The 26,439-nt window shown below is 36.6% G+C and overlaps 1 protein-coding gene across 4 annotated transcripts in view; it reads left to right on the forward strand.

Annotated features, from left to right (window-relative positions):
* Nucleotides 1-26,439, forward strand: part of ARL13B (ARF like GTPase 13B) — a 67,993-nt gene that overhangs the window by 4,346 nt on the left and 37,208 nt on the right. For 2 of the 4 annotated variants that reach the window (XM_025873074.2, XM_025873082.2), the window contains exons 2-3: nt 11,107-11,177; nt 17,701-17,950. The exons of 1 other annotated variant lie outside the window; for it this stretch is intronic. In XM_025873074.2, the coding sequence (XP_025728859.1) occupies nt 11,107-11,177; nt 17,701-17,950 (321 nt within the window). The remainder of the gene's footprint in view (nt 1-11,106; nt 11,178-17,700; nt 17,951-26,439) is intronic. One more of the 4 variants, XM_073892274.1, reaches the window with a different exon arrangement.

A 26,439-nucleotide genomic window follows, 5' to 3' on the forward strand; every position in this document is an offset into this window, starting at 1 on the left:
CATATGATACTTGTCTTTCTCTGACTTATTTCACTTAGCGTAATACCTCCTAGGCCCATCCATGTTGTAAATGACAGGATTTCATTCTTTTTTTATTATGGCCGAGTAATATTCCATCATATATCCATCTTTATTCATCTATCAATGGACACTTAGGTTGCTTCCATATCTTGGCTATTGTAAATAATGCTGCAGTAAACATAGGTGTGCATGTATCTCTTCAAATTGGTATCTTTGTTTTCTTCCTATAGACACCCAGAAGTGGAATTGCTGGATTGTATGGTAGTTCTATTTTTTTTTTTAAAGATTTTATTTATTTATTTGACAGAGAGAGACACAGGGAGAGAGGGAACACAAGCAGGGGGAGTGGGAGAGGGAGAAGCAGGCTTCCCGCTGAGCAGGGAGCCCGATGTGGGGCTCCATCCCAGGACCCTGGGATCATGACCTGCAAGGCAGATGCTTAACTGACTGAGCCACCCGGGCGCCCCTGGTAGTTTTATTTTTAAGTTTTTGAGGAACCTCCATACTTCATACGTTTTCCATAGTGGAAAATTTACGTTCCCATCAACAGTGTATGGGATTTCCCTTTTCTCCACATCTGCACCAACACTTGTTATTTTTTGTCTTTTTGATAATAGCCAATCTGACCAGTGTGAGGTGATACCTTATTATAGTTTTGATTTGTGTTTCCCTCATGATTAGTGACATTGAGCATCCTTTCGTGTGCCTGTTGGCCATCTCTTTGTTTTCTTTGGAAAAACATTTGTTTGGGTCCTCTGCCGGTTTTTTAATCAGGTTATTTTTTTGAGTTGTGTCAAGTTATGTATCATCCTAAGTTTTACACATTTGGGATATTAATCCTTTATTGGATGTATGATTTGCAAATATCTTCTCTCATTCAGGAGGTTGCCTCTTTGTTTTGTTGATGGTTTCTCTGTAAATTTTTAAACAATAAAGAGGTAATAGAATGCTATTTTGCAGCTTTTTATTTATTTTTGCTTTAATCATAATTATTATCTTTTTGCATCTTTACATGTTTTTCATGAACCATCTTTTTAGGTAGAGTAGTGTGTTGTATAGATTCACCAAAGTATGTTTAATTATTCCTGTTATTAAATATTTAGAAAATTAAAAATTTTCACTATTATGAACAAGGCTTGTGTGGGCACCCTTCTATAAATATTTTGGAAATGAAATTCAAGATCAAATGATGATAAGATCAAATGAAAAAGTTTAAGGTATTTGCTATATATTGCTAAATTGCTCTTCAGAAAGGTTTTAAAAAAAACCAAAATATATCAACAATCATTGCTCCTACCAGAAGTGTATAAAAGTGCCTTTTCCCCTCTTCCCCAAGTCACCATTTGTTTTTTTCAGGTTATAGGGGGAAATGTTGTCCACATTTAGTTTCTATTTTTTTGATTCCTATTAAAATTGTTTTTTCCTTGGACTTTCATATTTCTTCTTTTGGGAATTTCCCAATGATTTCCCTTGCTGTTTTCCTATTGGGGCAGGTGCCTTTTCTTATTGAATTTTCTAAGAGATTTTAAATGTGTATAGTGATAACCATTTCTCTGTAGTATATATTACAGATATTTTTTCTTCCATTTATATTTGTAAATTTTTTATGGTGTTTGAAGCATAAACATTTAATTTTTTTTTCAAATACACCATTCTTTTAGTGTAATACTTAGATTATATTCCATTATATGTATCCAAGATTATATTCACCTATACTTTTTTCTAGTACTTTCATATTTTAATTTTTAACATTTAAAACTATTGAAATTTATTTTGTGTATAGGGAACAGCGTTTGTCCTGGACACAGAATCCAAGCCATGGTGCTCAGTATATTTGGGACCTTGTAAGTAGGTCCTCACCCTTACATATTATCATCTACATACTCTAAACTCCTATGATTTATGCCAGGTAGTGTCTAGTTGATGGAATAGTGCATTTAAAATGTGATAGAACACGCAAGAGTTGCAAGATGATTTCTAAGATTTTTAGCAAGAATAAAAGACAGGATTTTGGAAGGGGTATAATTTTACAGGGGCCTTGAAGAAATTTTGTGCTTCCTAAGCTTTCCAAGGGCATGAATTCAGAAATGGCTTACCTAAGAGAAGCAGAAAATTAATATCAAGTTAAATGAGAAAAAAATTGGCAACAAGAATGACATAATATTACAATTAGAAATAAAAACATTTACTATTATTTAAACAAAAAGAAAAATACAGTAAGTACTTATGTGCCTACTACCTAGATTTTACAAGTATTAAACTGGTTATCACATTTCAGTTTTTTTCTAAAGAAATAGATAACAAATCTTTGAAGCTCCTTGCTCCCTATTCATCTCCTACCATCCCTTCCTAGAGGTAACCACTAGCTGGAAGTAGTTTCTTGCCCATCTGTGTTTTTTGATGTCAGAATTCAGCTTATCAAAACTTTACTTGAAATTTATTAGTAAATTGTTGTTCACTGTGGCCAACTGTAAAAGAGACTCAGATGTTACTTAAGCATTGTGGATTAATGCTTTCTGTACATCTCTGTGGTGTCTGATAAAAGCGTACCATGATAGGGTATATCATCTTTGCTATGAATTTTTTCAGTGGGGAAACATTTAGTACCTCAATAGCCATCATTTTGGTTTAAATAAATACAACTGTAAATCCTAGACCGTTTATAGAAACTGCTGAGTTTTTAATTTGTTAATTAAGCTGTACACACAGATTAGTGAGGATTATCTGATGTGCTGTATGCAGAACTGGAATGGTTTACATTTCTTTTTAAACGCCTGGGGCTTCTTGTTTATTCTTATTAGGTTTAGAATTTTAGGATAAAAAGGGACCTAGAGACATTCTGATTCTACCCCTTTATATTTTAGAAATAAACAAATGGACGCTAAAAATTTGACTTCAGAGCTAGCATATGACCCCAAGTTTGGTCCTCTTTCTATTTATTAATGGTCCATAAATTTAGATAGTGATTTTGATGTAATATTATCCTGGGTTCCGCAATCTGAATTAAAATGTCAGAAAATAGCACACTTGTACAATAAAATCACACCATAATTTTTTTTTTTGGTAAATTTTTTATTATATTGATTTTTTTTTTGTGGTAGGTTTTTTCTTTCTCTCACACATTTATCATAAAATAGTGTTCCCAAGTCTTTTTTTCCTACATATGTTTATGTTACTTTTTAAATTTAGAACCTGCTTTATGTAGTTCTAAATATTCTAGAACTTAAAATGTGTTAAGTTTTTTTTAGTGTTTTGGTGAAATTGTGTGTGTGGGTTTTTTTTAAGATTTTATTTTATTTATCTGAGACAGAGAGAGAACGTGAGTGCGGGGAGAGGGGCAGAGAGAGAGGAAGAGCAAGAAGCAGACTCCGCACTGATCAGAGAGCCCGATGCAGGACTCGATCCCAGGACTCTTGGATCATGAACTGAGCCAAAGGCAACTGCTTAACCAACTGAGCCACCCATTCGCCCCCAAAATAGTTTATTTTTGACTTGCAAAATATTTTTGAAGTTAGAAATAGTTTTTATGTAATTATCTCATTTGAAGTATTGTCTCCTTAGTTGACAGGTCAGGAAGTTTAGAATTGTAGATGTTCAAATGATTGTAATAATGTCACTCAAAAAAGATTGACAAATCAAATATTTTCTAAGTTCAAAACTCCAGTATTATGTTGCTTATATTTCTGATATATCAAATTGTATATCTGTTATATAAAAAGAGACTCTGAGATCAAATATATAAAACAAGCTTTTGACTCTCTTAATCCCTACTTTTAATTTTTTTAATTATTTTAAAAAGTATTTCTCACTGTTAATTATTACCTTGAAACCTTGAGCACATAAACTTTTTCAGAAAACTTCAGCCAGTTTGATGGAAGTAGATAATTTTTTTTAAAGATTTTATTTATTTGTCAGAGAGAGAGAGAGAGATCACAAGCAGGGAGAGTGGCAGGCAGAGCAGCTGAGCAGGGAGCCTGATGAGGGACTCCATCCCAGGACCCTGGAATCATGACCTGAGCTGAAGGCAGATGCTTAATGGACTGAGCCACCCAGGCATCCCAGAAGATAGATACTTTTAATTACATTTTCTAAGATTGAACTCTTACTTTTATGTGAAGATTTATGTAAATTAAATCCATTGTAGTACTTTATCAACTGAAAATTATATATTTTAATTTTACTTAATATTTACTCAGCAAATGGGGGAGTCGGAAAATATATTATGCTGTTTCATTCAGTAAAGATGCTTAATGTGTGTCTGGCGCATTTGATGCTAGGGCTACAGAGTTGATTGACAAGTTCTAGTAGAGGACGCTGTATGAGCAGTTGCCTGAGAAAGTTAATGTCTGTTTGCTGTGGTAGCATGGATGGTCAGGAAGGACAGAAAGGATGAGGGTAGCACCTGCACTAGTAGGCCTGCTGGAGGAGAGTGGCAGAGGAGGAGGCTACAGAGTTTGGACTTGATTTTGTTTAAGGATTTTATTTTATTTATTTTATTTATTTTTAAAGATTTTATTTATTTGAGAGGGAGAGAATGAGGGATAGAGAGCGCGAGAGGGAAGAGGGTCAGAGGGGGAAGCAGACTCCCCGCTGAGCAGGGAGCCCGATGCGGGACTCGATCCCGGGACTCCAGGATCATGACCTGAGCCGAAAGCAGTCACTTAACCAACTGAGCCACCCAGGCGCCCTTGTTTAAGGATTTTAAGCAGAAAAATGCCTTAGTTAGATTTTCATCAATATCATCGTTAGGTTTTATTAACAGCATGCTATTCATGACCTTAGTTAGTGTACGTGTTATTAGGTAATCTACTTTCTATTAGGTCCATGAACTAAGTTATGATTGTGATACTGTGTAAAATACCACAATACCTTCAAGATACTCTGATGCAGATGAGCCATACTGGGGTGCCTGGGTGGCTCAGTCAGTTAAGGGTCTGCCTTCAGCTCAGGTCATGATCCCAGGGTCCTAGGATCGAGTCCCACGTCAGGCTCCTTGCTCAGCAGGGAGCCTGCTTCTCTGTCTGCTGCCCGCCTTCTTGTGCTCTCTCTCTCTCTCTCTCTCTGACACAAATAAACAAATAAAATCTTAAAAAAAAAAAAAAAGAAAATGAGCCATAGTACTTGGCTATCAGATGTGTATCTGTGTGCATATATATAAATGTGAGTAAATTTTAGGCTAAACAAAATGGTCCAAATTACCCTTTAAAATAATAATGATTATTACTATTTTTACAAGCCATTGTGTTTAAACTTGCCATGGAAACTGCTGTTGACTTTTTATGAGCACGTAGGGATGGGTAACTTGTACCCGCTCTGCTTGCAGGGACAGTATGAATATAAATGGTAGGGTAAAGTGCTTTGAACTATTAAGACATACTGTATAAATTCAAGGCATTGGTTATTGCAGGGTTTGGGAAAAGATGAGAGCATTTACTACTGAGTTACTTAATTTGGGACAGTTACGAAAAAGATACTTTTATTTTACGAAACTTTGCAGTATTTGATATTGTTCATCTCATAACCCTTCTGGAAACTATTCCCAATGCTGCCATTTCTTTAGTCTCCTCATTTCTTTCTGACTACAGTTTTAAGGGTTTCTTCAAAGGTTCTCAGGGTTCCATGCCACCCTCGCCCCGGGCTCTTCTCCCTCCTGCACCCTCCCTAGGATCTTTCATCTGTTCTCATAGTTTTAATTACCAGGTGTATGTCTCATAAACCTAGCACAGATCTCTCCTTCAGCTTCAGACTTCAGTGTGAGATGAGTGAGCACTCTCAACATGTGTAAAACTGCACCCATTCATTCCCTTCTGTAATCTGGTCCCTGCCTGTTTCTGTGGTCTCATCTCATGGACTCCCTGTTTTGAGTCTTATGCTGTAATAAGAATAGCTATTGGTTGAGCACTTATTTTGTGCCACAGGCATTGAGCACTTTACTTGCATTGTCATATTTAACCACATTCCTATGGGAGGGATGTTATTATTAACTCATTTTACTGATAAAATTCTGAGAAGTTAAATAACATGGCCCAGGTCATATAACTTGGAAGTGGCAAATCTGGGACTTGAATACAGGTCTAATACCAAGGTTGTGGCAATCTATCAGATTTGTTATTAGTACAAACATACTGTACATCTTAAAATACCACGAAGTCCTTTTCATCTCAGCCTTTCTAGTTTGATATATAATTAATGACTCAGGGATAACTGTGGTAAGAGTGAAGTGATCACTTTCAACTTCTGGGAAGGTCACATTGTTAACTATTTGTTGATACTAGTTCCTAAGGTAGCAGTATATCAAGTTTCCTTTAGACTCAGTGTGTAGTTGTATTGCGTCATGATTATGTGTGAGTCTAACAAGCGTGTTCTCCTTTTGTTTAAGGCTGCTCTAAGGTGTACTCTTAACCCCTGGCTTTAGCAACTCTACATCCTGCCAGTTCTCCTCACCTCCTTGGTGTGGTATCTTCTCAGGCAGTGTTCTTAGTTGGAATCTCTTCATCCTCCTACCTTCTATTTTCATCTTCCCCTTGTTTGGCAAACTTTTCCACTTTAACAGCTTAGCTGAAGCATTGCCTTGTCTAGGAAGCTTCCCTGACCTTCTGTATCTTTAGGCTGGATAAAGTCCTCTTGCTCTGTATTACTTTAATATCTTGTATTTATAGATGAGCATATTTAACTGTCATAGTGTCACAATGTACTAATATTCGTTCTTATGTTTATTATTATTGTCTCCTGCCACTATCATGTAAGTTTAGTAAGGGAAGAATTTCTGTACCTGTTGTTTTTTGTTGTACTAATATTTGTTTATGTTTTAGTCACTCTCGTTAGAAGATGAGTACTCTGAGATAGAAAACCATGTCTCAGGCTTGTTTGTGTCCATAATGCCTACTGTCTGACCAAATGACTTGTGTTTTTTTTTTTTTGCTAGTATCAACTTTTCTAGACACTATAAACCTAACCACACTGTATATATATTTTTTTTAATAGAAGGGCTAATGTATTTGATCAGTAATCATAAGGTTAAAAGACAGTGTCTTCCATCCTTCTTTTGTCATAGGCACAGCCAGCTGTTCCCAATCAGTGATGATTTACCATATTTTAAACAGCTGTAATGACATGTACATTTTAACATGTGTTAGATTGTACATCTTCATTTTTTAAAGGGTTGCATAGAATTTTGAGTGTTAGGTGAATGTTAACCTTTTAAACCCATTCTGGGGACCCCTGGGTGGCTCAGTCATTAAGCATCTGCCTTCGGCTCAGGTCAAGATCCCAGGGTTCTGGGATCGAGCCCAGCGTCCGAGTGTCGGGCTCCCTGCTCTGCGGGAAGCCTGCTTCTCCCTCTCCCACTCCCCCTGCTTGTGTTCCCTCTCCAGCTGTCTCTCTGTCAAATAAAATCTTTAGAAAAAAAATAAAATAAACCCATTCTGTTCTGAAAGTATAAATTTAATGTTTTGTTATCAGACATTGCAGTAATTCATGCTGTGATTTTCATTTGTACTGCTAATGTTATGTTTATTCATTAAGACGTTACCTCAAATATTTAAAGTCATGTTTTCAAGTATATGGCTTAATGATATAAAAAATTAACTACTTTCAAGAGTAGTCACAGTAAAAAAGAAATCCAGAGAGATTATTTTGTGTCCCTCTCAGCATAATTACAATTTTCCAATGTGTTATTTTCATGTTTGAAGGACTTTTTTTGTTTGAACTTAATAGTCTATTAAAAAAGGAAAGCTTTTAAGGTAAAAGCTAATACCCTTGGTAGCAAGCTTTAAGGGCAATGTTTCAAAATGTTTAAGAGCAATTATTTGGAAGATTTTTTCAGCTGAAGTCTTGGCAAGAATGGAGAGAAAACGTAAGATGCAGTCTATGTAATTGAGAATGAGGGGCCATTTTCCTGGAAAACGTATATTTGAGATTTTTCACTCTGGCTCATAAGGCATGAGAAATCATCAGTTCCGTGATGTGCCTAGGAACCGCTGACCTAGTTGCAGTTAGTCTTCCTTGACTTCTAGAATAGGTATGGTTGCCTACCATCTCTCCCTGCAGCTGCCTGTGCTTTTCCATGACAACAGTCACCACACATACTTACCTAAAACCTGTTTTCTTGCTCTAAGGTGTAGGAGGGCTAGGGATTGTGGAATGTTTGTTGCTGCTGTATAAAAGGTGTTTAATAAATATTTATAGAATAAATGATGCAAATAAGCATAATGTGGGCATTTTGTTCCCTAATAGTAATTGTTTTGATTCATCGTCATGTTTGAAGCATGGTAGATCTTGAAATACATTATACATTTTTCAAAGGGCAATTGAATTAGTTTTAATATTATTTTAATCTAATTGTATATCTAGTAACTTGAGTTACCTAAAATATTATATAAATGCTACATTATCCGTTTCTTTTGGATAGACATTTACTATACTTTGCCTAAGAAATTATTTTGTATTTAAATCTTTTTTTTAAAGATTTTATTTATTTATTTGAAAGAGAGAGAGAGCACAGCAGGGGGAGCAGCAGAGGGAGAGGGAGAAGCAGGCTTCCTGCTGAGCATGGAGCAGGGAGCCCAGTTCGGGGCTCTATCCCAGGACCCTGAGATCATGACCTGAGCTGAAGGCAGATGCTTAACTAACTGAGCCAACCCAGGCGCCCCATAATTTGTATTTAAATCTTATTTGATATTTGGTAGTTATAAATTCTTCAAACAAAATAATAAAGTTATACTCCAGAATATTGCACTGCTTCCTCAAGAAGTAAACTCATATTTTTCACAGTTGATAATGCAGGTGTAATTTCTACATGAATAGAGGTATCCAGAACTCACATACTACCTCAGCTCCTTAAATTCGTAATCTGTCATGGTTCTCTTTGGCATTCCCACTGACCCCCCCACTGGATGACTAGGGATGGGGTATGGGGATGCTGCTAATTGTGGCTTACTTTATTCTTGCACTGATTCAAGCTTAGATATACTTCCATTTATTCCCCATGGTGGGTATAGACAGTTGAAACTTTTAGAAGACTGTGGCTCCTGGATAACAAAAGAAATTAATATGGAGAGTAAATTAACTTCATTCACAAAAGCCAAAGTCCTCACCTACAAGGCCCTCCATGATCTGGCCTCTGATGTGTTTCTGACTCCCTGTTCTTCTTCCCTGCTCCATTCTCACTGGGTTTTACCACGTTGGCTTGCATGCTGATATTAGAACATTCCTGCATGCCCCCGTGTTAGTGCCTTTGCCCTAGATATTCTCTTGACCCAGATATTTGCATGACTAACTCCCTCCTTCAAGGCCTTGCTCCGATTTTACCTTCTCAGTGAGGACTGCCCATATCACCTATATAAAACTGCTCATATCACCTACATAAAACTGCAGCCCACCTACATAAAACTACATAAAAAAATCCCCACTCCTGCCTCCCTTTACCCTGCTTTATTCTATATTTTTTAATAGTATGTAACCACCTTCCAACATAGTTATAATGTACTTAGTTCTTATATTTATTATTATTGTCTCCTGCCACTAACATGTAAGTTTATAGTAAGGGAAGAATTTCTGTATCTGTTTTTGTTTGTTTTCTTGTTGTTGTAGTTATTTTAATAAACAGGTATATCTTGGGACGCCTGGGTGGCTCAGTCAGTTAAGTGTCTACCTTTGGCTCAGGTCATGATCCTGAGGTCCTGGTATCGAGTCCCACATTGGGCTCCTTGCTCAGTGGGAAACCTACTTCTCCCTCTTCCACTCCCCCTGCTTGTGCTCTCTCTCTGACAAATAAATAAAAAATCTTAAAAAACAAACAAACAGGTGTATCTCAAATACCTAGAACACTGGTGTCTAGTGTACAGAAGATGGTCAGTAACTATTTGTTTAATAGATGACCAATTTGGCTTTTGCAAGACCAAGTTTGTACTTCTTCAGCGTTATGACCCATAACCTGACTGCCTTACACCTTCAACTCTGTCCTTTCTTTTTGTTATATGGATCCTTTGAATACATGTAGAATAAAAAAAAACAAACAGATCCAAGAGAGTCAGGGCTAGAGAGATGAAAGAACACCCCTTCTTAACATCTAAGTTCTATTTTTTTGTGTTTTTTTTTTTAACCCTTTTTGGGATGATTGTTAGTGAAGAATGACTTGGCAGAAGCCCTGACTGTATCCCATAAGAATGTGGCCCTGTGGCTTTAACATGACAGCCGTGTTATGCTGTGGCTTTCTTGCTATATTCCCGAATCTGTGGTGTTAATGGATGGTCTTACCTGTTATATTGTGTGATGGCTCAACCTGAACCAGAAATGAGCTCTAGTGGTGGACTGTATTGCCAAGATAATAGGACCATTATAATAGATTTGTTTCTTTTTACCTATCCCCGGTTTAAGAAGTCTCTAGGAGTTAAGTGATTTAGGTTCTGGTTCTGACTTTGTAAGCGACTCATTATCTTACAACTCTGGGCTTATGTTTCTTCGACTGTAAAATTGAACTAGATTTTTTTTTTCCTGATTCTGTCAAGTTTAGCTATATCATCAAAAACATTTTAAGCTTTACAATTGTAGGAACCCTATTTCAAAATACACTTAAGTTAATAATCATGTTATTATACTGTGTTTAAGATTTATACTTGGTAAGGTGCTGCATATCTAAAAACAGAGGTGAGCACACCATTAGTGCCTAGAACCTAGCAATAATTGTTTTCTTATGTATTTCACAAGAAAACAGATTTGTGATGATCCTTAGAATTCAATTAACTAGAAAATTGAGTCTTTAGCCATGATAAGTAACTTGTGTGTTAGAATCCTTCTTTCTTCCTTCTTTCTCTTTCTCTTAGTCTTTCTCTACCTTTTGCACAGTCTCCTCTACAATTTTCTTTTTTGCTTATAGAACAGAAGGATGACACTTTAAAGGTATTTCTCAAGAATTTTGCTTTTGGAATCTATTCTATTCATTTTTGAACTGCCTGGGGTCTAGCAGATTGTCTTATACATAGTAGAAGCTCCTTAAATGTTGCTTAAATGAATGAATTTACTTTTATTTTTTCCTCAATATTGAATTAATTCAGAAAGTGATTTTTAAATTTTTATTATTTTAAGAAAGGTGACTCTTGTGATGGTGGGACTTGATAATGCTGGTAAAACAGCAACGGCAAAGGGAATCCAAGGAGGTAAGTGGAAAATATTTATTATCAAATTATTCTGAATTACTAATGTGTGTAAATTGCTTTGTTACATATTTATTTGGTATAGATAGTATACACTCCATTACTTTAAATTCTTAGTATACTTGTGGCTAATATGGTGAATAGACTCTAGCTTAAGAGTACCAGCCAGTTAACATGTTTCAGATTTGAATAAGTGCAGAGATGCAGAGTATCCTTGACGTCTTTGATCAGATTAAAGGGATCACATCTGTCTTCTCAGCACAGGAGGGAAAAAGCAAAAAAAGGACATGCCCTGCCTTGAATGATACCCATCTTCCACTTACATTCTCTTGGCCAGAATTTAGTCACAAGGCTACGCCTAAACGAAAGAGAGGTAGAATTATAGTTAGCCAGCACAACTGTCTTTATATGTCTTGATTTTTTTTTCAATATTTTTTTTCAACATGATTCAACTTGATTTTTATAGTTATGTTAAAATTAGGGCCTCTTTTTTTTTAAGATTTTATTTATTCATTTGAGACAGAGAGAGAGAGCACATGAGCAGGGGGAGAGGCAGAGGGAGAGGGAGAAGCAGGCTCCCCGCCGAGTCAGGAGCCCGATGTGGGAGAGAGCACATGAGCAGGGGGAGAGGCAGAGGGAGAGGGAGAAGCAGGCTCCCCGCCGAGTCAGGAGCCCGATGTGGGACTCAATCCCAGGACCCCGGGACCACGATCCGAGCAGAATGCAGACGCTCAACCATTTGAGCCACCCAGGTGCTCCCAGGGCCTCTTTTTTATCAAAGGGTTTTATGTCATTTATATTGCATCTCATTGAATGTATTTATTTAGTGTTAATTTAATGCTATGTACTACAAAATAGAAGCAACTGTGCTGGTGAGTTTGTTGTATACCCAGAAGATGTGGCCAAGCATCTTAAAGGTATGAATTGGGAAAAAACTTAACATATATTTGTTGCTGAAAAAGGATGTTGTAACAAGATATGCATATCAAATAGTCAGGGGGCTTTTATTTATGGAGGCTTGTGAAAGAAAATTAACACCTTGCAAAACTTGCTGTTTTGTCACCTCATATTCTACTATGTAACATTAGATGTAAATTATGTATTTTGGTCTTTGGATTCTTATGAAGTCCTTTTGTACATACCCTTCATGCTATGTCCTAGGTTATATCCTCACAGAGCACTCATTATCATCTAAACCAGGGGTGGCAAACTTCTGTTGTAAAGAGCCAGATATTAAATATTTTAAACTTTGAGGGTCATGAGGTCTCTTTCCCAACTGTACAACCCTGACATAGTTCAAAAGCAGCCAAGACAATATATAAACAAATGAGCATGGCCGTGTTCCAATGAAATTTTGTTTGGGACACTAAAATTTGATGTGTTATATTGTCTTTTTGATTTTTTTGTAATTATTTAAAAATATAAAACACAATTATAGCTTGAGGGCCATATAAAAATAGGTAGTGAGCCAGATTTGGCCTGCACACCGTGACTCCTCATTTAAACATCTTCTTCCATTTCTTCAGTCTTACATTCAGGGGAGCATAATCTAAGAATCAGACCATCTAATCTATTGTGTGTACTTAGAACATCCTCTTTCCATTAGGCTCTTTCTCTGCTGATTTTCACCTCCATATATCCATCAGTTTATTTTTCTGAGTTTAGAAAATACTCAAGGTGTTACATCATGAACAGAAAGTTAAAGCTGTCTTCAACTTTAAGCTTCCCTCTGGTTCTGTTTTTGTTCTTCATCTTGTTTATTTATTCTTTAGCCTACTCTAGTGACAGATTTCTTACCTTTTTTCTTTTTTAAGAATTCCAGTTAGATAGAACTAGATGAAGTTTTCCAGTGGACCTTTTTCATGCCTTTGTATTTGTTTATGCTATTCCCACTTGTCTTACTAGGGAGAATATCTGCTTATCTTTAAAGCAGAGTATCTATATATCTCTAAAGATGGATTTTTGTTATATAGTCTCATTCTTCATGAAGCCTTTTCCACCTCCTGCTACCCTTAGCCATTACCACCACCATCGGTAGACTTGACTACTTCCTCTGCTTTGGCCTATACTTACTTATACCTACTTGTATCACTACTTAAATTACTCCTTCATTCATGTATCTCTTTCACCTTTCCAGACCATAAATTCCCAAAGTTTTACTAATTTTGGTGTCCCAGTTCAGCCATGCCTTAGGTGTAATAAGCAACCTTCTTCCAACATTTCTGCCATGGCTTCTACTCTTCAGCTTATTTCTGGGTTGTCTCTGTTTTTCTTTTTTTTTTCCTTTCCTCTCCTCTCCTCTCCTCTCCTCTCCTCTCCCCTCCCCTCCCCTCCCCTCCCCTCTTTTGAGATATATGTGCTTTTTTTCTAACTGCAGTGTCTAAATCCACACCCTCAGTGTCTTTCATCTAGAATGTGATAGCTTCCTAATCAAAGTACTTTCCTTACCTTGACCTTTGCTTCTTTCAATCAACTTCTCTTCTTTATGGCTATCAAAGTGATTGTATTAGTTGGATATAGGTTCAGTTGTCCTAACAGAGACCTGAAATAACAGTGGCTTAACAAAATAGAATTTTATTTCTCATAATAGTGCACACTAAAGTAGCATAGGTGTAGCATAACAGCCCCATGGTGGTAGAGATTCAAGTTCCTACTCCTATTTTTTTTGCCATTTATAGTGTTCTCCCTTGCCTATCTAGTCCAAGGTGGCTTAGTACTGTGCATTTCAGCTAGAAGGAAGAAGTAAAGGGGAAGAGAGGCCATTTTATTTTCTTTTAAGGGCATGAACTAGAAGCTGCTGTATCAGTTCAATTTAGTGACATTGACTAGAACCGGTGGTATTCTGGAGCTGGCTCCTACTTGCTCTCTTGGCTCATATCAGCTATCTAGAGCCAGTTAGGTATATCTCTTCCCAACTGTGTTTTCCGGTACCTCACACTAGTTTGAAATTGGCCATAGTGGGAGTATTTATACCATGGAAAATGGCAAACACTGCATATCAAAGTACCCCTAAAGTGGTTAAACATTTAACGCTACAACACAAGCTCATTATCTAGAGTGTGCTCTAATAGCCATCCCTAGCTGCCACAGAGACTGGGGATTATAGTCTTTATCCTAAATAGGTATGTGCTCAGCTAAAAAAATCCAGGATTTTCTGACTATCCAGTTTAATAGAATCTTAGAATCTAATAGTTTCTAAGAAATGATTGTTATTTGGGTGGCAGAAATTTTCTTTGTATAAATTGATCCCTAGCTTTGTTGGATATTAACATATCTTCACTATGTTATAGTTATTTGTTTATGTTTCCACTTTTCTCCTCTACATAAGATTTCTGTAAGATCAGAAGATGGATCTTATTATTGTGTATCTAGGACATTGCACAGTGCTTAGCATACAATAGATTCTCAATAAATAGTTATTGATTATATATTTTCACTTTATCTTGGGCTTTCTAGAGATTGTCTTAACACATATACTTTACTGAAATCCTCAGGATTGGGGACCATTTGTCTTTGTACCCCTAGTTCTTGTATGATGCCTGATCTATCTATAATAGGCCCTCAATAAATGGCTACTAGCATGAACAGATGGATAAATATATGGAAGACGGATGTAAGGACAGTAGCTTCAGCTGTCATGGCAGTCTGGTGTTATAATATTGAGCCACTATATACTTTGGGCTAAGTATTAAGGATACAAAGTAGGTCCCAGATAGTGGGAAGGGACAGGCTATTGTGAAGACCAGCAAGCAAGAAGACAGAATATTATGATAGAGCGTGTGGGTGATACTGGAAGTAGAAAGAAATCATCAGGAAGGATTTATAGGGAAGTTGTATCCAGAACATTTAGTCTTCAGTCTTGAAACACATAATCATGAGTAGGATGCAGAGGAAAGGCTAGAGAAGTCAGGGAGGAAAGGTGTTTAATGTCTTGACCTAGATTTGAATCCTTGCTCTGCCTACCGTGTAACCTTGAACAAATTACCTAATCTGAATTGGTTTCCTGGGAATGTTGCCATCATTTTATCTGTGCTTACATTGCTCTCCTGCTCGGAATGTTCTTCTCCCTTCTTTATTATAATTATGTAGTTTTTAATACTTCATTTTTCTTTCATGGTCTTTCTGAAGCCTTTGTATTCCATAACTTGTGCCTCCCTTCTCTTTACTGTTTTCCTCTTGAATGCCCTTGGTCTTGGTTTGGGCTGCTGTACCAGTATCTTAATTTAAACAAGTTCTGGAGGCTGGAAGTGTGAAGTCGGGGTGCCAGTATAGTTGGGTTCTTGATGAGGGCCCTCTTCCTGATTTATAGACAACCAACTTCTTGCTGTGTCCTCATGTGGTGCAGAGACAGAAAACAAGCTCTCTGTGTCTTCTTTAAGTGTATTAACCCTCATGACCTCACCCAAAGTTAATTACCTCCCAAAGGCTTCACCTCCAAACACCATCTCACTGGGGATTAGGGTTTCAACATATGAGTTTTGCAGGGGGAGGGAAGCACATGGACACAGGACACAGGCATGCGATCCTCACGCTATCCTCTCCAGACTTTTTTCGAAGAAATATCAGTTCTTGTATTATTTCCATTAATAGTATCTGTCTATATGGAACTGTATGTTCTTTGAGGACAGCAACCCTATCTTATTCATCTTCATATCCTAATGCCTAATGAAGTCCTGTACCGAAGTAAGTGTCTGTACGTGTTAGTTTCCTTATCCCTACGCCAGCATTGTTGATTTATTTTCACTGATAATTTCCTGGGAGTACCTCTCAAATCATGCTCAAAGATGGCTGCTTATTTTCACTAAGGAAACCAGTTTTGGTCTGGACTAGATCCATATTTTTAAATGTCTAGTGTAATCCTGTTTTGGGAGTATCATTCTGCTTATATTGCTTCTAAACTTTTTTCTCCTAGATAATGAAGGTCTTAGAAAAATAGGACTTGTAATGTCTCTTTGAACTCTCTAGGGAACTGTTTAAACTGCACTAAAGTACTTGCTGCCAGGGAGTAGTACCTTGCAAGTCTGTTTCCCAGTCACCCCTAAGCCTAGCAGCAAATGCCTTTCAAACTTACCTCTGTAGTAGCAAATGTTTTGCTGAATGTGGAAATGATAAGACCATCTACACCAGTGTTATTCAGTAGAGCTTTCTGCAATGATAGGAATGTTCTATATGGGCTAGTAGTAGGATGGGCCACTAGCCAATGTGGCTTTGAGCACTTTAAATGTAGATAGTACAGCTGAAGAACTGAAATTTAATTTTAACTGATTTTAATTTAAAAAGCCTCATGTAGTTTGGGGCCATTGTATTGCCCATGCGGGTGTAAACAAAGTCCATTGGAGTACTGTTAGTTGTGGATTCTGGTGATGAAGAGAAAATGAGACAAATGTGAAGTTTTAACTCTTCCTCATTGCCATCAAGTCACTAGGTTCTGTTAGTCTTTCATGAGTTCTCTCTTTCCATTCTTTCTTCTTTGTTTTCATATCTGTCTGAAAAGTGGCCATCACTCTCATTTCTAGCCAGTTCTAGAGACTTTGCAAAGTTGTTTCTTAATAAAGCACTTTAGTCACCTTAATTATATTACTGGTCTGCTGAAATACCTTCCATGGCTCCCAGTTCTCTCCAGAACTCTCTTCAGTCTGCATTCACAATCTTAAGGGTTTGCTCCAACTATGATGTTCAACTTGTTTGTACTTCCTTGCCTTTGCTATTTCTTCTGTTACTTAGATCACTCTTACCTGTAGCTTGAAGGCCTGAAGTCTCAGCTCCCAATTCAAGTCTTTCTTGAACCTTAGTTATCTTTTTAATCTTATTGTTATTACCATTCCTTGGCAGTTATGTACACCCTGTACCTACTTTGTGTTGTCATATCCTTAAGTACAGAAAATTTCAGTTTTAAATTTATGAGAACATCCAAAACATGTTCCTGTAGAAATAATGAAATCTACTCTATATTTGCAAGCTGCCTTGAGAAGTTTCTTTATTCCAATTATAGCTTTAATTCAGTAATTAAAAAAGCACAGTCTACTCCTCATAGCTTCTCCCATTTTTTGGTTCTTCTCAACTATTCTCTAAATACTCAGTTTTTCTTTATAACTTCACAGAGGTTGTAATGGTCCCTGGGGATGGCTGTGGTGTTGAAGGGTTAAAATTTTTATTATTTGTAACTTGGAGAGTCAATAGCCTTAAAGGCAAGAGTTCATTCATTTATTCATTCTATAGATATTTATTAAGTACCTGTTATGGGGTAGACATTATTCTAGGAGCTGGGGTTATATCAATATAAAACAAATAAACAAAAAACAGAAATTTTTATCTGCATGGAGCATAAATTCTAGTTGGATATTTTATATCTGCCCTTCCCCCAAACCAGTATACTTAGATATAAAGCTTAGTGTGTAAGCAAGTAATAAACATTCCATTTAGTACTAAATTATGATGAAAAACACTTTATGTCATTTAAGTTGTGAAGTTAGATTAATGTTATTAATTTAAAGCCTAATGGGTTTTTTTGTATCATTTGAAACAGAGTATCCTGAAGATGTAGCTCCTACTGTTGGCTTTTCCAAAATTGACCTTAGGCAAGGAAAGTTTGAAGTCACCATCTTTGACTTGGGAGGTGGAAAAAGAATTCGGGGAATCTGGAAGAATTACTATGCTGAGTCCTATGGGGTAATATTTGTTGTGGATTCCAGTGATGAAGAAAGAATGGAAGAGACAAAAGAGACAATGTCGGAAGTGCTAAGACATCCTAGGATATCGGGAAAGCCTATACTGGTGTAAGTAACGTTGGTGTCATGGTAAACGCAGAAGCAGTGGCATTAGCCAATAAAGAAATTTACCTAAATTACAAAATAAGCTAAATAAGTGAATAAGCTAAAATTGTCACATCCTAATATAATAAGATGTGATTAACTGGAGATTGTTAATATAGTGAGGCCTTGTTATATTCTCCATGGGGATTAAGGATTGAGGCTGTATTATGAAGAGTTATACTTAGATCTTCTGGGTATTCAAATATAAACTCTTTGTTTTATTTGATAATTTACTTTTTATAAGATTCTGCATTTTGAAATGGCCTATTAACAAGGTTCTAGAATGTTTTTCAGTTTTTCCCCTCTTTTAATAACTTATGTTTTGCATTTGTCTTGTTTTTCTTGAAGAGTTTTCTTATTTGGAAGTTATTTAAAAGATTTATTCTTCTAATGCCACAGTGATATCTAAATTTTTATTTCTGTATTTCCAAATTGAATGTGTGATCTGTGTTGTTATCAACTTAGTCATGTGCTCATATCATTTTGTTGGGCTGCATAAACATTTTTTAAAAAGTGACAAAGGACTTTTACACCATCTGCCCTCACAGCCTTTCTGCATGTAAACACCAGATGGCGCCATAACTATAAAACATAGAAAAGTGAAAGTCCTTTAAATTGCTCTTAAAATCATAGTGAGCTAAATGTGTGCTCTTGCCTTCTTGTCCCTTTTTCCTCATGCTTGTTTCATCACTGAGGATTAAAAAAAAAAAAAAACAACCAGCTTATCATGTGGTTAAATGAGAAATTGTAAGCAGAGTTTCTCAGTGGTCCTCAGTAGTAAATGAACATTTCTAAATGAGGCAGTTTGGAAGCTCTGATTATAGAACGTAAGACTTTATGGCATCATTTATTAGTATGGGTTATATGACTTGATTTTTTATTTATTTAACCAGTTAGTGAAGTTATTTTATTTGTGTAATCAATTCTCATCTTTATTGAATCTGAAGGAAAGTTTAATAGACATATGTACAAAGAATGAACTATGTTGAACCCCATAGGCTAAGATAGTCTCTAAACATTTAAGCAAAGAACCAGTGACTTCTTTTTTTTTAAACTTTTTTTTTTTAAGATTTTATTTATTTATTCATGACAGACAGACAGACAGACAGACAGAGAGAGAGGGAGAGAAGCAGAGGGAGAAGCAGGCTCCCAAGGAGCAGGGAGCCCGATGCGGGACTCGATCCCAGGACCCTGGGATCATGACCTGAGCCGAAGGTAGACGCTTAACCATCTGAGCCACCCAGGTGCCCGAGAACCAGTGACTTCTTTTTTTTTTTTTTTTTAAAGATTTATTTATTTATTTATTTGAGAGAGAGAGAGAATGAGAGATAGAGAGCATGAGAGGGAAGAGGGTCAGAGGGAGAAGCAGACTCCCTGCTGAGCAGGGAGCCCGATGTGGGACTCGATCCCGGGACTCCAGGATCATGACCTGAGCCGAAGGCAGTCGCTTAACCAACTGAGCCACCCAGGCGCCCGAGAACCAGTGACTTCTAAAGTAAAAAGTGTCAATGACTGAGATGACTGATGCTCATGTGTAAAATTATTGTGTGTTCATTTTTTAACCTAATAGTCATTTATTTAATTTGTTCTTTCATGCATTCATTCATGTGTTAATTCAGCAAATATTATTGTGCATCCACTATGTCCTAGGCATTGTTCTGGTGATGGGGATACATTTGGGAACAAAAACAATATAAATCCGTGAATGACCCCAGAAGCGTACATTCTAGGGGGTGACATACACAATAACTGTAATAAATAAGTTATATTGCACATTAAGTGATAAATATATTGAAAAATGCAGGTAAAATATCTGGGATCCTATGGTGGTGGTATAACAGGGGTATGTTACTCTTATAATTAGGATGATCATAGTAGGTTTTATTGAGGAGATGACACTTGAGGGGAGAGAAGCAGTCATGCAGATGTATGTGGAAAAATCACGAGGCAGGAGTGTGCAGTTCCTAAGTGGCTACAGTTAGCGCTGAGTAATGAAATACGGTCAGCCAGAGACCTCCTGTCCGTTCTCTCACCTCTCTCACCTGGTAGATTTTTGGAATAGAGGGGGAACAAAACTCTGGACAAGCACCAACTAGGGGGTTGCTTCAGCATTATAATTTCGTAGTCACTGAGATCTCACAAAGACATGAGAATTAATAATGGATACTATAATTTGCTTGTGAAGTATAGGATGGCTTGCCATTTGACCAGTTTTTTCCAAGGGAATTTTACAACGAAAGGATTTTTTTTAATAAAGGTAAACTGCTTTTTGAAATGAGTGTGCTTCAAAAATACACAAAATGTACAAAAAGTACACATTCTTAATAAATTTAGTACACGTAGGGAAGAGGGAGTTAAAAAATGTTGATTGACCATTCAATGCCAATCACTGCTAACATTTTGATGAATTTCCTATGCATATTTTGCAAAATTTGTAATGTATACAGTTGTGTATAATATATAAAATTTTGTATGCCATCTTTTCTTATTTAAAAAAAATACATATATTTATTTATTTGTTTTTAAGTAAACTCTCATGACCCTGAGATCAAGAGTCATATGCTCTTCTGACTGAGCCAGCCAGGGGCCCCTGTACCCCCACTTCTTTTTTATATGTTTCTAAATCCCTCTTAAATACCTATACAAAACCTGTATTTGGAAATTCTCCTGTTTACCTTTTTCTCTCTGACTGACAAGTAATTTCCCTTACTGATGTTACTGTCTTAATATCCTTTGAGTCTCTACTTCTCTGTAATCCCCTCTGTAATCCCTCTGCACTTCTCACCTGTGTTTCTGAGAGCAACAGTCTCCTAAGCAGTCTCCCTACAGTCTTGCCCATCCTCCAAGCTCTCCTCTACATTGCTAGCAGGAGTCTTTTGTTTAATTTGATGTTTTTCAAATTGTCAGAATTTGATGTTTTACCAAAAAAGTTGATGTTTTACAAAAACAGTACATGCTTTAACAAGTGAAACAATGCAAGTATATATAAAGAATATGAAAGCTCTTTAAAATACACTTTTGATCATTTTACAGTTCATCTGCTTAGTCATTCACGTTGCCTTCTCTGCTCCATGCAGATAAATTCTGTTTTAACTGATACAACCCTAGCCCATAATAGGTATGGCATTGATTACTCCACTAGATAATAAGTGGGAAGGGCCTCTGGCAGAACCCTGCTAAGCTCAGTGCTAGGACCTGGTGGGTTGTGGAGACGGAGGGGGAGGGTACCTGAATTAGGCAGGCTACAGTGCTTCTTGTTGCACTCAGCTGCTTCCTTTCAGCCCACAAATATCTGGACCTATCATGGGCAGAATTCAATGACAGCACCTAATTTCTTCTGTTCATCCGTGTCTGAGCCTAAATTAGCTGATTTAGGACCCAAAGAACCTCTCAGAACTCACTGCAATACCTAGATAACTTCCTCTTCCTACCCTCCAATGATGAAAAACAGCAAACAATATAAAACTTCTGAAGATTCAGCCATTCAACAGAAATAAACCTGAAAAATTAGAATATTGTCTATAATCACAAAATTACAAATTGATGGAGCTGGGCTTCATTCATGCTATGGGAAGCAAAGTTAGGTGACCACAGTAGCAGGTCCTGGGGCGGTCTCTGGCTCGGCCTGACTTGCTCTTACACACCAGCCTCACAGCATGTGTCATTGCAAATGAAGCCTCAGCCACATTTCACTTCATGTCAGACTTGAGGGCTCTCTTGAAAGGTCAGAATCATAGAACATCACTAGTCTTCTGTGTTTTATTAGCTCAGAAAGTCTCTTGTACCATTCTATAGCATTTACTACTTAATGAGCATAATATTTTGATTAAAATCTCTGAAATTGTGAAAAGTTGAAAAACCATGGGTTTAAAGAGAAGATGGAGGGTCTGGAACCTGGATTCTAAGAGCTGATGTGAATTTGTTTATGACCCTGGCAAGTCACTCTACTTCTTTGGACTTAGTGGTTAAATGCCTCTTCTATATTAAAAGTAGCTGTAAAATATTGTAATTCTGTTTTTGTATTAAGCTATATATGATCATGTGAACCATACTATAGGGAATTGTAAGAACCCATTTCAGTAAAAAAGTAAAAGTGATTAAAGAGAGTTAAAATAGATGCTGTTCAAAGTTCCTGCTCTGTAATCATATTAACCTGTTTATTTACCTAGAAAGTGTTCCTTTTACTCTCTTAGCTACAATAGAGATTAACCTATACTCTGATTAAGGTATGAATTATATTATCTGCCCTATGTACTCCCATACTCTTGCTTTAACAATTTATAACCTAATTTTAAAAAAAACTAAAATTAGATACTCTGGACAGATAGAGACTTTTCCAGTAGAAAAAGTAAACAACTTTTGCAGTTGTATCAGTAGCACTGGAATCAACATAATCCCCAATTTCTTTTTTAGTTGAAGTATAGTTAACATATAATAGTTTCAGGTGTGCAACGTAGTGATTCAACAATTATATATACATTACAAAACGCTCACCCTGGTAGGTGTAGTTACCATCTCACCGTACAGTTACTACAATATTATTGACTCATTACTATGCTGTACTTCTCTTTCCCATGACTTATTTTATAGCTGGAATTTTTAACCTCTTTATCCCTTGTACCTATTTCACAGTCCTCCCACCCCATTCCCAGCAGTAAGCCCAAATTTCAAGTTCAACACCCACCATTTTTCATAAATAATACAAGGCACTATTTGTTGATTACTTCTGGAAAAGATTGAGCTGAAGCTTTCCTTTTTTATGGTTGAATCTTCTAATACTTAAAACTGGGATAACTCTGGAGATCCAAGGCTAAAATTTCCTCCCAGGATAATAACAATTCTCTTTGTGTTAGCACATTTGAACTCTTGGAATATGCCACTTTCTCATTACATACTGTCTGTTTTTCTGTGGAGTTATATGACCTAACTTTGGGCCAAACATTGTGAATTAGATGATTTGCAACAAAAGTAATATAGAGGAGTTTCACTCAGGGAAGAAAACATAATATCTCTGATAGGATCTTACTAGGTGTTATGAACATTTCAATAAAAAAGAATTTTTGACCCAGAGATCTTTGCACCTATGATGGCCTCCCAGGACCCTCTGAAATCACATACACAATCCCGAGTGCATGTGCATTTTTCCTTGGGAGCAGATCCTAACTCTCATCAAATTCCTAAAGGATTTCATGACCAAAAAGGTTAAAAACCATGGCAGTGAGTTTCCATATTAGGAGAAACAATAACCAGGGTTTTATTATTACTTTTCCAATAGAAGATTTTTGTCTCCAACCTTTATATGCCTACTTGAGTCACCTTTTTTCTAGACAGTATTTTAGGAAAACGTTAGTTTGCAAATTTCTTTGAGTCATATTCTTTACTATAAGTGCTTAGAAGTTAACTAAGGTTATGAATTATCCTAATAGTGTCATTAGAATTTGAGGAAAATGCACTTATACCAAGTTAGACCTTTAAATAATAAATAGAACCTGGGTACTTTTTAGATTGCTAGAAACTTATGAGTGTGCAAATATGGACTCCCTATGTCATTTAATCCCTTAGTCCTTAGATACAGTGGTATGTCCTTTAACTTACTATTTTTACCATCTGAAAACTCTACTCACTGTATGTATCGGGCCCATTGGCTTAAGATTTCTCTTCTTGCGGTGGAACCTTACCAAGCTGTCATCTTCATTAACCTTATTTAGTTATGTTGTTGAGTTACCTCAGAACTTCCTTACTGAAGTCTTCCTTTGTCTCTACTGGTATCAACTTCACTCTTAGCAGCTGTATTTCATAGTGAAGCTTCTCAGCTGGTTGACTTCCTAGGTAATTTATGCATAAGGAACCTTCAGAAGTTGCCATCCTTCCCTTCCCCACCCGAACATACTTTATATAAAAACAATACAACAGAGAGAAACCTGTTGGTAGTGTTGTTAGCAAGATGTTTTCTGGGGACCATCTGCATCAGCATCAGCCCAGACCTTTTAAATTTTTGAGGGTGGGGCCAGGAAATGCTTCTGGCTTTTTTCCACAGGTTCTCCAATCATTCTGATGCACAACAAAAGTTGAGAATGACTGGTATAGGGGAAAGCATGGGCTTTGGAGTAAAGACAGGCCTTGGGCAACTTACTTGCTCTTTCTGAGCTTCCACGTCTGCACTTGTAAATAAGGATTTTAGTATCTGTGTTGTCATGTGAATTTCAAATGATGCATTTAAAGCAGCTAGTGCAGTGCTTTATTAGTGTTCTGTAAATGTAATGATGGATATGAGTGGGTATTGTTGATGATATGTTGTGCCTGGATGGAGATGGTTTAGGAGAGCAAGTTTTAAAGTGTCTCATCATATGAATTCAGGCTACATGAAGCTTTTGACTACAGAAAATGACATAATTTAGTAGGTGAGAATATGAGCCCAAGTAATCATAGTAATTTTACTAGTAGATTTCCTAATGTTATACCTCTAATGCTTAGTAATTTTTTCTCTTTAAGGTAGTGATTTTAACGAAAAAAATTACCGTTAGTGCCTATTGAGTGTGTAAATAAAATATATACAAAATGTTCAACTAATTAAGAATCCTTTTGTTTTTGTTGCTTAGGTTAGGGTTTTTTTTTTTTAAGATTTTATTTATTTGAGGTAGAGAAGGAGAGAGAGCATGATCAGAGACAGAGGGAGAGGGAGAAACAGACTCACTGCTGAGCAGAGAGCGTGACATGGGGCTCGATTCCAGGACCCTGAGATCATGCCCTGAGTTGAAGGCAGACCCTTTAACCGACTGAGCCACCCAGGCACCCCTCTTTTTTTTTTTTTTTAAGATTTGATTTTTAAGTAATTTCTGCACCTAACATAAAGCTTGAACTCACAACCCCAAGATCAAGAGTCACATGCTCCACAGATTGAGCCAGCCAACTGGGTGCCCCAGGGTGATTCTAGTTGATTTTAAAATATAACAATGAAAATTATATGTGATACATGTGATGGACTGCTTTGCTAGAATCTTTCTGTGCTTAAGTCTTGCTTTAAAAGCACTATGTGCAGATATAAATACTAATAGAAAATTACTATTTTACAAATCCATTTGGACATAATTATGCTAGTGAGTAGTAAATAATACTTAATTTTCTCAGATTCCATGATAAACAATTTAGGAACAATTATAAACAAGTGTCAGTAAGGTACTAGATTAAAGGTTATAGCGCAACTTGAGAAAACCAGAAGAAATCACCACCTGATTAGGTGGAGAGTTCATCATTGGTTTTAAATTTATCTTTTTTATAAAGTTCTTTAAACATTTGGAGCTGATATGTGAAACATCTTTTTCTCTAGTAATACTTGATAATTGACAGAATAGAAAACTCTTCAATTTCTTTATATTTTATAATTTAAAATTTATTTTATAGTGTTAGGATGTATGTATATGTATATTCCAGTTCTCCCTTAATTCCATTGTGCTTTCAGTTAATAATTGTGCCTCAGTTCTTTAGGAAGTAGAAACTACCACAAAATAATTCTCTCATTTAGGACCACCAAATTTGCTCAGCTCTCTCTGTGTGCTTTTATTCCTGAATGTTGCCTTCTCTATGATTACTTGGAAAAAGTGCTTCAGCTCCTGTCCAAGGCCAGGTTCTCCATTTGTACTACAGATTCCACCCCTTTCTAGTTTTGCATATAATCCCTTCCCTTTCTTATGTCAAGAGTTTGGCTCTCTGGATCATTTGCATTAGCAGGATGTACTCTTCTGTTTCTTAACTTTAAGTATTATGGAATCCTTTGACTCTGCATTCCTCTTCAGCAGTTAATTCCTTTTGATAATCCTCTATTCACACAGCTGGAAAGAATAGAAGAATAGTCTATAGTGGCTGCTATACTTACTCATATCGCATTCTTTCTTCAACATATTCCACTTGTGCTTCTGTCCCTACAATGTATCCTTAAAACTGCTCATGTTGCAGTCAACAGATTATCTCCACATTGCCAAACCCGCTGTCAGTGTGCTGTTCTTATTTACCTCAAGTTGACTTTTTCCTCAACTTTGTTCTTTTAACACTACATTGTAGCACACTTTTTTGGTTTTCCTTCTGCTTCTTTGATGGTTTCTTCTCAATCTCCTTTATGAACTCTTCTGCTTTATTAACTTTTCTACCCCAGGCTCTTTTCTGGCCATCTGTTTTTTTTTACATCCACAAACTTTTCAGGTGATTTCATTCTAAATACTTACCTTAAATACTGTTTACTCAAATGATCCAAATCTATAGTTCTAGCCCTTCCCTCTTCCAAGAGCTCCTGGTGATACAGCTAATATCTAGGAAACCTCTACTTAGGCATTTTATAGTAATCTCAGCATCTCTTGGCCAAAAGAGAATTCTAGATTTCCTTTTCACTCCCAATTCTGAAACCCTTATCTCTTTTTCCCTGATGACATCAGCATCCAATCAGTATCCTGTAGATTCTA

Source organism: Callorhinus ursinus, unplaced genomic scaffold (assembly GCF_003265705.2).
Source record: "Callorhinus ursinus isolate GAN/ISIS: 27379988/994484 unplaced genomic scaffold, GSC_fseal_2.0 scaffold1, whole genome shotgun sequence".
Lineage (NCBI taxonomy): Eukaryota > Metazoa > Chordata > Mammalia > Carnivora > Otariidae > Callorhinus > Callorhinus ursinus.